The sequence below is a fragment of the Paramacrobiotus metropolitanus genome, unplaced genomic scaffold, assembly GCF_019649055.1.
Source record: "Paramacrobiotus metropolitanus isolate TYO unplaced genomic scaffold, Prichtersi_v1.0 Parri_scaffold0000228, whole genome shotgun sequence".
In the NCBI taxonomy this organism is placed as follows: domain Eukaryota; kingdom Metazoa; phylum Tardigrada; class Eutardigrada; order Parachela; family Macrobiotidae; genus Paramacrobiotus; species Paramacrobiotus metropolitanus.
The window spans coordinates 30,404-45,524 of NW_026570448.1; the positions used below are offsets into that span (position 1 = coordinate 30,404).

Here is a 15,121-nt window from a genome sequence, read left to right on the forward strand (position 1 = left end):
CAAACTGGCGCTGAAACGCGATAAATAGTCAAAGAATTTCTGGAAACGGACGCAGCGGGAAAATACGAGAAAATAATATGTAACCAAGAAATAAGAAAATAATTATAAAACATTAATATATATGCAGCGTGAAAACATGTAATACGAGAAAATACTAATGCGGAAAATATGTATTATCGTATTATTGGTTAGCCAGCGCATCGCGGTGATCCATGATTACGAAGAAAACACAAATTGTTTTTAATTTCTTTCTGAGAAAATTTCCCTGCTCAGTTGTAAACCTGCCACAATGCGTCTGTACAGTAAACAGTTAAAAGAACGTACAAAAAGTTCAAACCGATAAAAAAACGCGGTAAAACATGGAGAAACCGAGTAGCCCCGCCCCTGGGAAAAAATGTCCAAAAACAACAACCAGCCACGATCACAAAACTTTGCTGCAAACCTGAATGAGCAAAACGCCCCGCGACACCCATTGAAACAATAAAAACAACTAACAAACATTTTTTTAAACAATAAAACAATGAATAAATAAATTATTGCAGCTGCGGAAGACCACTCAGCACAGTCCGTCGTTCTCCTCGCATCTGAAATCCTTGAAGCAGTATTCGCGCAGTGCCCGCGTGATCCCGTCGAAAAAGGTGGTTTTGTCGTACGTTAACGGCTCATCTTTACCGATCCACTCGGCGGCGAAGAACGCCACCTGCGGCAGAAACGAAATATACTTAAAAAAAGCGATATTAAATTTTTAAAAAAATTTCCAATGGTATGTCTTAATCAAATTTTTCGGTTTGAGGAGCTGAAAAAAACTTACAATGAATAATTTCTCGTTCAGTTTCCTTTAGTTTCTAAATATATGTTGAATATTATAGAATATGATTTTATTTATGTATGTCATAAAATAACGGGATTTGTCAGCTTATAATTTAAATTAAACAATTTTGCTTCTGATTTGATATTTTATTTTATTTCAATTTACAAATCATCAATAAATTATTTCATATTATACAATTTATACTGACCTATCAAAATGAAGTACTGTATGTCACAAAATATTAATTTCTTAATACGGTAACATAGCACGGCTTATAATTGTGAATTAAGCAGTTCCTCTATAATTGTTGTGCATTTTACTTATTATTTCCATTTGATCCTTATTGATTGATCGATCCGTTCAGATAATTTCCGACAATTAATTTCGTAAGGAATTTTACTGTGTGAAGTGAGAAACGAGGAAATGAGTTGCCGTCAAAGGTCACCTGCGGGGGTTTGCGGCAGTCGAACTCCTTGACGACGCGGATGGTGAGGTTGGGGCGTTGGCTGTCGGCGAAGAAGCGGGAGGCGTTGGCGCGCCGCGAAATGTCCACGAGGAGGCCGCGCGAGAACAGCATGTAGCGGTGCGCCTTGTCCTTCTTCACGAAGCGCGCGTGCACCAGCTCCCCGCCCAGGAAGCTGACGAAGGCGCCGCGCTCCAACTCCACCTTCGATTTGGCCAGCCTAACCGACAAACGCGCACCATTGGACTATAAACTGCGATGAGATAAGGGCGCAAAAAAGGAAATCAACTGCCTAATAAAAAATAATTTATACAAAAATAATAAGACAAAAAATTGAAAGAATATTACAGAAATAATAATACCGGTAGAATGAATCACTAATCATACAGCTGAACGGAAAACCGTTATTTTGGCATCTTGACCGCTGGTCCAACAACTGCTCGCAACATACCATTGAACAGCAACAATATGTGATGGGGTACAAAATTGTAGTGTAATGGCACGAAATTTCGATCGTAACGATCATGGTTGTGCGTAAAAGAAATCAAAAACTGCGTTGCAAATTAAAATTATTTCCTTTTTGAACTTTTTGCAGTTAAACTGGACAACTGCTCAGGCAAAGCGAGTAATCCAACAAAACTGCTATAAAAACTTTCTTTTTTATAATAACCTTTCTTTCAAATGGCACGCCGGTGTTTAGTCATTCTGTACCGAACAACATGGTACCGTACAGCAACAATCAACACCAGGGCGAATATTGTAGTACAGAGGCTCACAATTTGGCCAGAACTCATTCTCCTCGCGCGTACACAATACATACCGAGCAAAATACCAATATTTATTTAGCTTAGTTTTTACAAAAAAAATTATAAAGTACCCGTGCTGCGTGCAAAACATAACACTCATTTTTAATTATAATGGTACCCTTTAAAACAATCATTAAAAAAATAATTTTGTTGTAAAGAAAGAACTGCAAGTCAACAAGTCAACAATTTCACTTCTCTCATGGTCAGTCCACACTCCATAAGCATCATAATGATACGAAATTAAGTCTAATCACAATAACCGCCCATCAAAGCATAACAAAATACGATTTTAATATAGAAAATTTAGTACACCATACAGAAAATTCACACACCCTCTTTCAAAATTACTACGCCATATATTTATGCGAGTAACGAGATTACCAACAATAATAATAACTTTATCGTAGCACATCTCCATGGGCGGGGCCAAAATACATTTTTATGTTAATTTTTATATTTGCCTATTTTAATGTACGTAATTTAATTTATACATAATTTAACTCTAATTAATAGTTAAATAATTTAAAATTATTAAACAAATTCGCGCTAAAGCACGGCCTTACCAGAGCCCCTTGACCTTATCGAAATAAATCTCCATGGGCGGGGCCAAAATACATTTTTATGTTAATTTTCATATTTGCTTATTTTGTTGTACGAAATTTAACTTATACGTAATTTAATTCTAATTATTAGTTGAATATTTTGCAGATATTATACATATAAATTCGCACAAAACCCCGGCCTTACCAGAGCCCCTTGACCTTATCGTAATAAATCTCCATGGGCGGGGCCACGGCGTCGTGGAGCGTCTTTAGCGGACACTCCGCCCCGCAACGGCACATGGCCGGGCACTGGAGGATGGGCCGGCCCTCGGGGTGGCTGGCCAGCAGCCGGCCCCGGGCGTCGAACACCGCTGAGCCGCGGTTGGCGATCTTGATGCAGACGCAGGTGCGCACGTTGCAGACGCCGCCGGCGCACTTGCAGTACAGCACCGGCCACTTGTCCTGCCGCGCCGGCGCCAGCTCGATGAAGGGCTCGCTGTCGGCGTGGATGGACAGGCCGAACTGGTAGTCGAAGGACGGACGCCGCTCCACGTCCGTGATGTTCAGCTGGATGGTGCCCTGCACGAGCCGAAATATCCCTGGATTAATCTGGCAAATTTTATACCGCAACGTATCATTATTATTTTATAAATGCATTACTTTCTCAGTAAAAATCCTTGTTTTATCAATTTTTATTTTTAAATTATTCTCTTATTTAATTCTTTTTGTTTTATTTATTATTTACTATTCATTGCTTCTTACCAGTTTAACTAGCTGAAATTATCATGCAGTATCTTCTGTTAATAATTATTATTTTAACTTTATTTTTTCTTTTTTCAGAATGATTTTATTTCAGAAAACTCTCGTATGTTTTCAAACATTTTTATGCTGTTATAATTACACCACCGAGCTGTTTATGAGAAAAATGTATACAATCGAAAGATCCTTATTTTGTCATTTTTACATTAAAATGTTGTTGTACATTAATGCTTATTGATTTATTTATTCACTGATTCGTTTATTCTCTTATTACTATTTTACTTTACTAAGCATTATTTTAAATTTAATCTTTCCTTTTTTAAAATTATTCTGTTGTAGAAAAGTTTCTTCTATTTTTTGACATCGCTATTTTTTTAGAGGAGTTTCTGAAAAAAATTAGAGAAAAAATGTTGAGAGCTATCTGCAACCTCAACAGAGCAATATTGTAACAGAATGCGATGTCTTCAAATTTTGGTGTGTACAGCGCCATTTCTCTACGATTTTCTCTGGATATTTTGACTCCCTCTGGTAATACATATATAGCGCATTTTGTCACCCCGTCGACCGAGCGCTATCTTTCTCCTACCTGCGAAGTGCGCTGTTTGGCGGTGCCGAAGGTGAGGTTGGGGTGGACGGGCATGAGGGTGACGGTGGTGGTCTTCTTGACGGGGGAGGGCAGTTTGTAGGGCAGCGGGATGCTGGCCGCCAGGTCGCTGGGCGCGTCCTTCTTGGTGTTCAGCGGGGTGGCCGGTGTGCCCGCCTCCAGCAGATCCAGCGCCATCTCCTCGTCAAACCCCCCGCGCACCAACCTACCCATGCAGTCGAATTAATCCGCTATACCCAAATGCTCAAAATTAAAAGATAATAAAAATTATTAAATAAAGAAGTTATTAAAAAATTAAAGATAAATCATTAACAAATTATTAACAAATAAATTAAATTACAAACAACTGTATAAATTATTAAATTGTTTGATTTTAAATTATTAACAAAAGTTAATCATTAAACAATTATTAATGTGGCTGTATTATTCATTAAAAATTGTTTTAATAAGTAAAAAAAGTAACAACAAAATTAAAACTGGAAGAATATGAAAAATATTAATAAGGTACGTCTACAGAATAATCCAATGCACAGGCTGTCCCAGTACCGACTGCGACCGCATGACATTTTGCGTTAATCGTCGATTTCGACGTCGCCGGCTACCGTGACATTCGATAGCGACGAAGCCATTGCAAAGTCAGATTTAATAAAACCGCTCGCATAAATTGAATGAAAAAATTTTAAAAAATTATTAATTTAATTTAGTCAAACAACGTATTGCGTTTACAACACTGCAACAACACTTTCTACAGGACTGCGCACATTACGCCAAACAAATGTTTTGGCCGTAGTGGATTGATTGACTGTTATGTCGCTGGGTAAACAAAATAAATATCTCGTTATATTAATGTTCATCATATTGCTAGCCCATTTGTTACATTGTCTGCCAAAATTCTCGGATACTTATAATGCTTTTATTCTTTAACGTACTGGTGGACAGTATGTATGAAAGAACATGCAAATAAAAATTAGAAAATAAAACAGATTACTTCACATAGAAATGGGAGTAATAAACATTGCAAAACTATAATCACAGGAAAATTAATAATGTTTTGGGTCTGGATTACTCCAAAGAAATAATCTGCGCGCCGGCCCCTATTTACTGCGAACTTTCCTTCGCGGTTCTGAAAGTGCACTTGAGTAAAATGTCGAAATTGCACGATAATTGACGGGCAAAATAGATTATCTCATTTTGTTATTACTATTAAAATTAATTCAACTTACCATTCAAAAAAATATTCACGATTAAAAAAAAACAACAGTAATGCTCACGGGAACTGCTTAAATTAGACTGGCAGTTGCCTTGATTTTTTTTGCGGAAGGACAAAAGTAAAGACCATGCAGATTCTGAATGTTATCACACTGCTGCCTGGACGATAATGTTGCCGGAAGTGCTGCAATCTAAAATGAATTCCGGCTGTTCGAAATTAAAGAAAACGGCCATTTGAATTCCGAGTAATCGGAATTATAATTGCCTTTTTCCAATTGCGAGTACTCGGAATTCAGATGGTACCGGTTTAATTTACGATTACTTGAAATTCAAATTACGGTATTTAAATTCCGAGTATTTGGAATTCAAATACAGACCATTTAAATTTCAAATACTCGGAATTCAGAGTAACTTGGTTCAGATTCCGAATACAGGCATTGCACATTTTTAGAGACTTTAATTAAGCATTATTTCTGGTTTTCATGCCTGGAATGTAAGTACGCGACGTTGTGTTCTTTTCCCACTTCTCCACTCTGTAATTTGCTACTGCGCGACTTTATGAAATGGTGCCATTCGTTTAATTAAAAGTTATACTGAAACTCGCTTGGTGCAGATGCTCGTTTTTGTGTTTTGTCGACCGGACAGTGATGTATCCTGACGTTGCGTATGTCCAATCTGAACGGGATGTCTGTTCTTGTGAAATATTGAAAACAATAATAATAACAATGATCCTGCATTAGTGCAAATATTTTCAAGATCATTTTAGTCGGAAAAATACAATTTATCGCACAAATATCTGCGGTAGTGCGCTGATGAACACATAAGAAATAACTGTACTTCTAACGACTGACCAAGTGCAGACATTTATTTTTTTCATATTCAGTAAAATATGGTTGTCATGTGATTAATTTGTTCACTGGACTTCTTATAAGTGTCTCCACCCACAGCTGATAGCGCTATGCGTATAGACTGGTATGCGTAAACATTATTTTGAGTCCAGTACGCACAGTTGTGTACGCGCGGGAACTCAGTACTCCGTTGTCGGCTCATTTGAGCACGTTTACTGATAAGAAATACACGAATCAGAGAATCGCGCTGAATCATAGATCCACGTGCTCGGACAAAGCAAAGCCGACCACATGCAATTATGCACATGAGCTGCACACGCTGGTGTAAGTCGGGTGTCACTTTCATTGACATCGGTCCAGTTGTGTGAGGTTCTTAATGAAAGTGTAGGAAATTAACGCATTCGCAAATTTTACAATGCCGTACGCGTGGAGTGCATTTTTTTTCTAAATTTCTACTGATTGTACACAATGGCATCTGAATCTCAAGAGAGCGCAGGCGGCAGTGAGGTTTTGCGCGGCAGAAAGCAAATCTGGCAACAAACTGGGAGATTTGAGAACGCATATGGTCGCGGAACGGTCAAGGTCAACGTTGGAAAACGAAATTGGGCGGTACAAAGCCGCCAGTTACCCGGAATTTACTGAACAGAGCGATGCTGTACGTTTTTGGAAGTCATCACATGGCAAGGGCTTTGAAAAGCTGTCGAAAATTGCTGCTGCCGTTTTAGGTGGGTAAAATATATAACACTCTGAAGCAAATAGTAATGTCATACAAGAAAACAAATCAAGCAATTAAGCAGTAAGAAATCTTAGCTGCCTAAGTACATTCTATGTTTATTCGTTACAAATTTACGTAATATTTCTGCAAGAGATAAACACAACAGGTGACAACACCATTGAAAACTTTCATTCAGTTCACTACCCTTTCACCCGTTCACAATTTCATTTTTACGTTTGAAACTGAGCAGAAGTGAGACAGAAAGTATTAGCCATTTATTTTCCACACCAGCCTTGCGAAGCTGAAAAATATTACCTAATAAAATTGCGTACCATTATACATACCGTAATTATCGAATTTGTGGCCCTGGGGTACAAATAGTTCAAAGGTCATGGTCGCGGGGGTTATTTCGGGGCGGGTGGCATTAATTCTCATACGGCATGTTTATGAAGGAAATATTATATGTGTTTCAAATAGCTGCGCGTCGTTTCCAAATGAAACTGAACATAAAGCTCACGGTATAAGCAACTAGTGCAACTACACAACTTTGGGGGCATCATTTGGTAGCTTATTTCTACCTATACTAGTGTTTGCTAACAAACACCACATAACGTTTATGTTCGCACAGAATTACCCTTAAGTTATACCAACTGTATGAAAACAAAAATTGAGGTATACCTATCTTTTTGCAGCACTTGAGATTTATTAACCCCCCCAGAAGCGCATTTTCAAGGGTGTTCTGATTTATTAAACACAACCGAGCAGCGGCGCTTTTTGTTCGAGAGGGACTGTTTATTACGAACGAAGCCGAATTACTTTACATATTGAGTTCATGGTTTCGGTGTCCATAACCTGATTGTAAAAACAACAGAAATGGCAGTTTTCGTACTATCTTTAAGGTAGCGGCGTCATTTTGTAACATGTTCACAGAAAGTGAATCGAAAACGTTTTAACACACAGCTGTGGCGTAAATTGAGTAACCAGTTGACGTAAATCGCTTAGTACTTGCCAAACAAACAATTAACGTGAGGATAAGTGAGGAAAAGATTGTACACGGAACGAAAGATACTGTCGAAAGTACTTGGTGCAAGGTGCTGTGAGAGGTTGTGAAGCGAGTGTAAGATTGTGAAAGGCGTAAACGGAGTGTCAACAAAAAATTATAGAGGTACCGTATGCTTGTGTACAAGTGCAAACACGTAACTGTAGTAAACCAAAAAGACTAAGTTATTATAAATTTAAATTGGTGAGGCCATTTTCACAAAGATTTTAAAATGCAGGTGGAGTTGCTACCAGCACATCAACTGAACAGCTGTTCTCGGTTTCCGGTTTCCAGACTGTTGGACGGAGAAATAGACTTGGCGGGCACCGATTGGAAGTAGAAACGCTACTGAACAAGAACTTGTCTTTCACGAAGATTCTGTGTGAAATTTCAGTTTTAGATTAACACCATTAAGGCGTCAACTAGATTCACCCGGCAGCCTAAGTAGCTCACGGCAGCCTAAGTAGCTCAGCCTAAGTAGCTCAGTATGAAAATGCCTGTACTTGTTCTTAAGTTTTTTGCACATTTATTTAGCGTTGAGTTTTACTGATAAAAGTCGGCAGAATTCGCAGCGGCTCTCGTGCTAAGTTACAGCCCTAAGAAAGAATCTTATAAAATCTCACAGTCCAAATTGACAATAAAAGCGATCGTAACTGCCGTGCATTTGCTAATAATATAGACTACAAGTACAGACTACATTGTTTCAACTACAGACTACAGTAAAAGGCTACTGTTATAATAATTTTAGGCTTTAATTTGCGTCTTAAGTATTAATTTGGTGCCGCAGAAACGTATAGTCGTCGTACAGGTCGTCGTGAATTATCTTAATAAATGGTATTTTAATAAAAGGCAAGCTTAAATTGCGAGCACTTGCGTTCGTAAATACCGCAATTTAATTTCGAATAATTGGAGTTCGAATTTGAGGCATTTTGAATTCCGAGTAATCGAAATTCAAATTTACATATTATAAATTTCGAATACTGTAATTGGAAATCAAAGAAATTTTTATTAGATTACTCGGAATTGGAAATACCCGAATTTGAATTCCGATTACTCGGAATTGATATCGAAATTCTTTCGCGTGCAATTTCGAGCACTTCCGGCAACACTACTGGACGACATTAAACATCTCTCGGCGCCACCACTCTACGATTCTCACAATATTCGACAAGCGGTATGAGATAGACAGACTTGTACGAAAATTTAACGAACGGCTATTTATACGAAAAGTTAAAAACAAACGAGCAACCATTTTGGAAAAAAAGGCGGTGTGGAAAGCAAATATCCTGAAGAACAGCAAAGATTTTTCGAAGCTGCCAAAACACTAAATTATCTTTTCGTTTCTATTTCAAAGACTCGTAGTAGGCTTTCCTGAAAAGCATCATAAAAACATTTCTAAGGAAAAATCCGTATAATAAATTATATAAAAAACATTTTAAGATAAAAAAAAATTCTTCAAACATTAAATCGTCCATAAATGACTATCAGTTGTACTAAAAACGAAGGATAAATTAGAAAGAAGCCAATCTACGCAAGGCTAACCTTAAGCCGAATATTCAACATTTCACCCCAAAAGAATCATACTTGTGCAGGACGGTCTCGTTCATCTGGTCGCGCGCAGAGGGATTGGCGCCGTACTCCAGCAGCAGCCGCAGCGTCTCCCGCGACAACTTCTCCGCGGACTCCATCAACGGTGTGCGCATATTCTGGTCCAGGGGGTCCACGTGCACCCGCGGGTATTTTTCTAAGAGGAGACTCAACGCCCGCAGATCGCCGCCGCGCGCCGCCACGTGCAGAGCGGTCTTCATGTCCGCGTCGCGATTCAGCGGCTCCGCGCCGTGTTCCATCAGCAGCTCCATGCTGGCGTAGTCACGGGCCCGCACCGCGTTCAATAAGGGGGTATCGCGGGTGGGCTCCGTCAGGCCGGTGTTGGCCCGGCAGAGGCGCAACAGGCACACCAGCAGGACGAATTTCTTTCCTGCAGATTTAAAAATAAATCAAATTAAAAACCTTGGACATGAATATCATTCTTGAAATAACAATAATATTTTTTTATTTATTTTTTATTCTCAGGGTTGTTTCTGATATCTGATGTAGTATCCGGACGAATTTCTTTCCTCGCAGCTTCACGGCGCAATACAGTCAGGCATCGACAGAAATAATCAGCAATTTCAGTGTTCCAATACTGCATGGTGTCGCCGCTATTTAATTTAAAATTTGCGCTACATCAGGCATATTTCTTTAGGCATAAATATGTTTACGTAAGTATGTTTACAAATTAAAAGCAGCCAAATACGAGTATGTACTGTATATTAATTTTACGTGAATATATACAACTAGCACTAGTACATCAACCGAACTACGCGGCAACCAAATGTAAGTTATGTAACACCGTGGACTGTGGTGACATCGTAGTGTGGTGGCACAATAGTGATTCGTATTACTCACACGTGTGCAGCGTTCTATGGTCGAAACATTACTCTAGAAAACTAAAACAGGAAAAACAATGAATTTTAAAAAAAAAGATTTCGTTAAATTAAAAATCCATTTGCAAGCTTCAAAATTTAAAATGTACTTCTATGGAATCGGCATACTCTGGCTTCCCTGTTCGTGTCCAAAACAGTAACAGAGTTACGAAACTGCGAAAATATAAATTTAAAAAAAATAAACAGATAAAAATTATAAAATGCAAAACAATTTACGCCGGCTGATCCTGGTATTCCTGTGTGGTGTTCAATAAAAGCAATAAAATTATGAAATTCAAAAAATAATAATTCAAAAAAAGATAAAAGACAAATAAATGAATAAAAATATAAAATACAAAAACATACGCCGGCTCACCGTGATCTTCGTGCTCTGTCTCCAGAAAAGTAATAAAAAATATAAAATTAAAAAATAAAAATTCAAAAAGTGTGAAAGATATGTATTTAAATAAAAAAACTGCAAAATATAAAAATTATACGCCGGTTCACCCTGATCTTCCTGCTTGGTGTCCATAAAAGTACTAAAATAATAAAATAAAAAAAATATAAATTCAAAAAACATACAAGATGAATAAATAAAAAAATTATAAAATAAAAAAAATATACGCCGGCTCACCCTGGTCCTCCTGCTCGGTGTACACCCGTCCAGCCCAATCCCACAACGTGGCCGTCAGCTGCGGCACCGGCAACCCCACGGTGGCCCGCGCATCGATCACCATCTTCAGAATCCGGCTCATCTCCCCGGCCTCCTCCCCGTCCCCCTCCTTATGGACCCGTGGTCGTTTCCCATTGACCAGCCGTCCTCCCATCCCCTCGCTGCTCTTCCACTCCCCCCGCCGCATCAGCTCCTCCACCCCGCCCAGGAAGCCCTCCATCCAGGCCACCGGCATGGCCTCGGGGGCGAAGACGTTGAAGTAGGCGCGCGCCTCGTCGGGGGTGCGGAAGGGCTGCACCTTGAGCGCCACCACCCGCTTGTCCACGGGCGGGGCGTGGTCAGGCGGGTCGTGGGCGGCGCGCGGGCGGAAGGTGATGCGGTCGTCGCGGTCGGCGCAGATGGTGAAGCGCTGCAGGAACTCGATGATCCACCATTCCACGTCGGCGAAGCAGGACAACGGGGTGTCGGGCGGGATGATGTACTCGCCGGTGGACGGCGCGAAGACTACGGGGATGATTAACCTATAAAGAATTCTTTTTTGGTAAAGAATTACAGCAGTTATTTATAAATTAGTATAATTTGAATATTTTTTTGAGCCGGTTATAATTCGGCGGGCCTAATGATCTGAATTTGCGCTGTTTAATTTTCAAACAAAAAATCGTTTGATCTCGGTTTCTTTTAAATTCCATTGATTCTCGGTTTATTTTAGTTTTAGAAACTGCTTAAAAATTTGGTTTCTCAGTTTAAGCACAAATTCTCTTGATTTTCAGGTTTTTTATTCAAATCGATTTTAAATATTTTACATTAATTTCTAACATTTTTTAATCAATTTCAGCCTTCAACTAGTGAAAAAAATTAGAAAATCCGAAAAAGCAGGCCAAAAAGAATCCGAAACAAGAAAGAATAAAACAACATACCGTGATAATAGAATCGGGAAAAGGTATACATATTATAGCGTAAGCAATCATAGAAATGTCGACAGTCGACTCGCACCAGACAACATACATCCCCTTGCTTGGCACTGAGCCACTACACTACGTGTCGCACGCACAGCAGTGCGTCGTGGTGCAACGAAGCTTGACAAACTCAAATATTTAATTTAAGTACTAAAATTAACTGAATAATTAATTCATTACAATTTATTACCATTTTTATTAGCATAAATACGTAATTCTTCCATTACCAGCAGAAAACCGTATTTACACCCGACCGAGCATGACTACTGCAGATGCTGAAGGAAATTAAAAAAATCTTAAAAATATTGAAGCAGGCTTGAACCTCTTAATGGAATTATACTGCGTTTTTCGCCTTGCTAAACCAACGACACATTCGACCTGTTTTTAACCGTCGAGCACGGATAAATAAAAGCGTTACGTATCTTACCTGAAGACCCCATCGACCTTCTTCCCCCCGATAGTGGGGAACTTGGGACCCCCGCGTTTATGGAAACCGTTCTTCCCGGGGGGATGATTCGGGGGCGGCCCCCCGCCCTGGAGGAGCCCCTGGAGGATCCCCGGGAGGGGCAGATTCTCCGTGTCCCCGCAGGGACGACGTGTGCCATAGCGTCGGGTAACGCGCGGACGGTGGAGGCGCGGGGGGAGGGGGGTGGAGGGGGTGACGTCGCAGCGCTGGTTCAACGGCACCCAGATCCAGTAGCGCCCCGGGGGCCGCCCGGGGGCGCGCTCCATGCGCATGGCGTCGTAGTACACCGAGAAGACGGGCTCGTAGTCCGCCTCCGCGGAGGATGCATCCGACATGATTGGCAATCGCGCTGCGCACTCAGGATGCGACTATCAACAGCGTCCATGTAACATCGTCGTAAAATTTGAATACTTAGTACAGCACAGTTCCTGGTCCCGCGGGAGATACATCGGGGAATGGCGATTGGTGTGGTTGCAGTTTTATACAATATTTACAGATGCAGACTAGCATATGCAAAATTTAACAAAATATTAAGTAGTCATTGGATAGTTTTGATTAGTGGCTACATGAAACTGAATGAAATAATATTTCGTACAACCTCTTATTTAGAAATGCTGTATGCAAAAATTCAAATGCAAATATCCATTCCGTGTGAAATAGGTAACTGCCGCCCGTCGGCAGCGGCTCTGTGTGACATACACTGGCATTGAGCGGGAACGCTATTTAAATGGGGTTAAAGTTATACTGTTAAATAAGTGTAATTTAACGCCGATTTTATCGACGCTCGTCCTTAATTGTATGGACAGTCTACAAAGTTTGTACTTTGTACTATGTACCATACTATGTACGGACTTGTACAAGTACTTCCTATGTAGGTACTCATAGCAGCGCTTTTCCTAATATGTGACTATACATGAATTATAATAATAATTTGTTATCGATATTATGCAAAATGACAAATAACAAATACTACATATCTGTGCTCACTTTGTCCCGGAAACTGAAAATCTCTGATTATCTGATTCTATTACAATATCATAAAATCATCAGAGATTTTTTGTTTCCGGGACACGTTATATTGTTTCCGGGACACGTTATATTGTTTCCGGGATTTTTTGTTTCCGGGACACGTTTTACTTCTCTACGTTATATCATATTATCGTTTTTTATAGGATTTGATTTTAACAATCCTGAGGTCGTAATTAATAAATGAGAGTGTAAAACTAGATTATATCGCATAAAGCTATATCACAGTGTAATTAATTATACCGTAAAAAGCTATACTTCTATGTTCTATCAGAATGTCTGTCTTTTTTACCATTTATCACTTACCCAGTACAGTTATGATCACTGGTGGAAAAATGCCACAAGAAAACGTGGAACTTCGGCGGAAGCACGTTTTCGCACATCAAACAAGTGGTTTCTTCAACTAACCGCCAACATCCATAAAAGCTGCTGCATTTCTGAAACTTCAACTGTACTGATCTTTTATTACAACCGCATCTCTTGAAAGATCGTTTGGAATCAAATCTTGACCAGAGCCATAATAAAATTCCACCGAGCCCACGCGCACATGCAGGTCGAGTTTCAAAATCTAAAATTGCCCCGAAGCGCCCCAAATGAGAACTGCTCAACAATAAAAGCCGGTTTGACCGTGACATTTTCGTAGCGTGTACGTACACTTGTACATGCGTACCCACGTACGATATGCATGCTGCACAGTGCATGTTCTATTGGCTTTTAAATTGAATTGATTTATTTTGAATTTTCTGTTTACCTTGACCGGATAACGTACAAAATGTACAAAATGACCCTACGTTCAAAATGTACACTTGTATCTTCGATTGCTATCTTTGTAGTGTTGTGCTCTTCGGATTCGTTGCTATTGCGATCTACATATACATACAAAAATTATATTGTTTTTTTTCCTTCCTTTTCATTAAATAATTTTCATACAACAACTTGCAAAATATACTCGTAATATATGTCGCATCGACTAAGCATCTAAAAATAAATACGGTACGTACCCATTCTAAATGAAGAGTACACCTGTTTAAGCGACAAAAATTATATAGTCTATATGCTAGCGCTACAGCCATTCTACGGCATATGTTTTCGCCACATCGTAGTTCAAAGTCTTCACGAAATCTTATCAGTCTGTATGTCTGTGTGGCCATTGCACTACGATAGCTAGCTGAAAGCCTTAAAAAGAAACTGTTCTACCGTTTGTTTACTGTGCGTTTCGGCTATGCATTCTCTGTGTCCTTTTAAAAGTACTATTTATGTTTAATTTTATACAGTATATAATTTTATGTACAGTTAATTTAATTGATTTTTAACAGTATATACTTAATTTTTAATGATTAGCTGCAATTAAAGGACAAGCGTGCCGGGAAAAAACTTAGTACTTAAAGTTTATATCGGTGTGTACTGTACACACGGTTGTCTAAGGTTATGTCTCTATTTGGACAAGCAATTTACATTTTGGCTTGTACAGTATTTGGAGAAGCTTGTACATTTGGCTTCATAACGTCAAAAGTCTGTTTAGATATCATAGATATTCGCAATTAGAGTAGACTTGTAAAATGTTTAGATTGTAAAATGTTTAGATATCATAGATATGCGCAATTAGAGTATTTTACAAACATTTTAATACTGTTTTTTTTGCTTATTCGTATTTATTAGGAATTTCATAACTTGGTAAAACTGTAAGTAAGCATACATTTCTGACCATACCATACATACGGTATGCATACCTATTTCAT

General features: G+C 39.2%; 1 protein-coding gene across 1 annotated transcript; it reads right to left on the reverse strand.

Annotated features, from left to right (window-relative positions):
• Positions 1–243: 243 nt before the first annotated feature.
• LOC129601298 (histone-lysine N-methyltransferase EHMT1-like) lies at positions 244–13,886 on the reverse strand. The gene is made up of 8 exons (XM_055500075.1): positions 13,689–13,886; positions 12,318–12,724; positions 10,896–11,455; positions 9,381–9,774; positions 3,968–4,190; positions 2,828–3,201; positions 1,257–1,494; positions 244–700 (listed from the first exon to the last, which is right to left on the reverse strand). Exons 2-8 carry the CDS (start codon positions 12,689–12,691, stop codon positions 557–559), a joined length of 2,307 nt encoding a protein of 768 aa, XP_055356050.1. The 5' UTR covers positions 12,692–12,724; positions 13,689–13,886; the 3' UTR covers positions 244–556.
• Between the last annotated feature and the right edge of the window lie 1,235 nt (positions 13,887–15,121).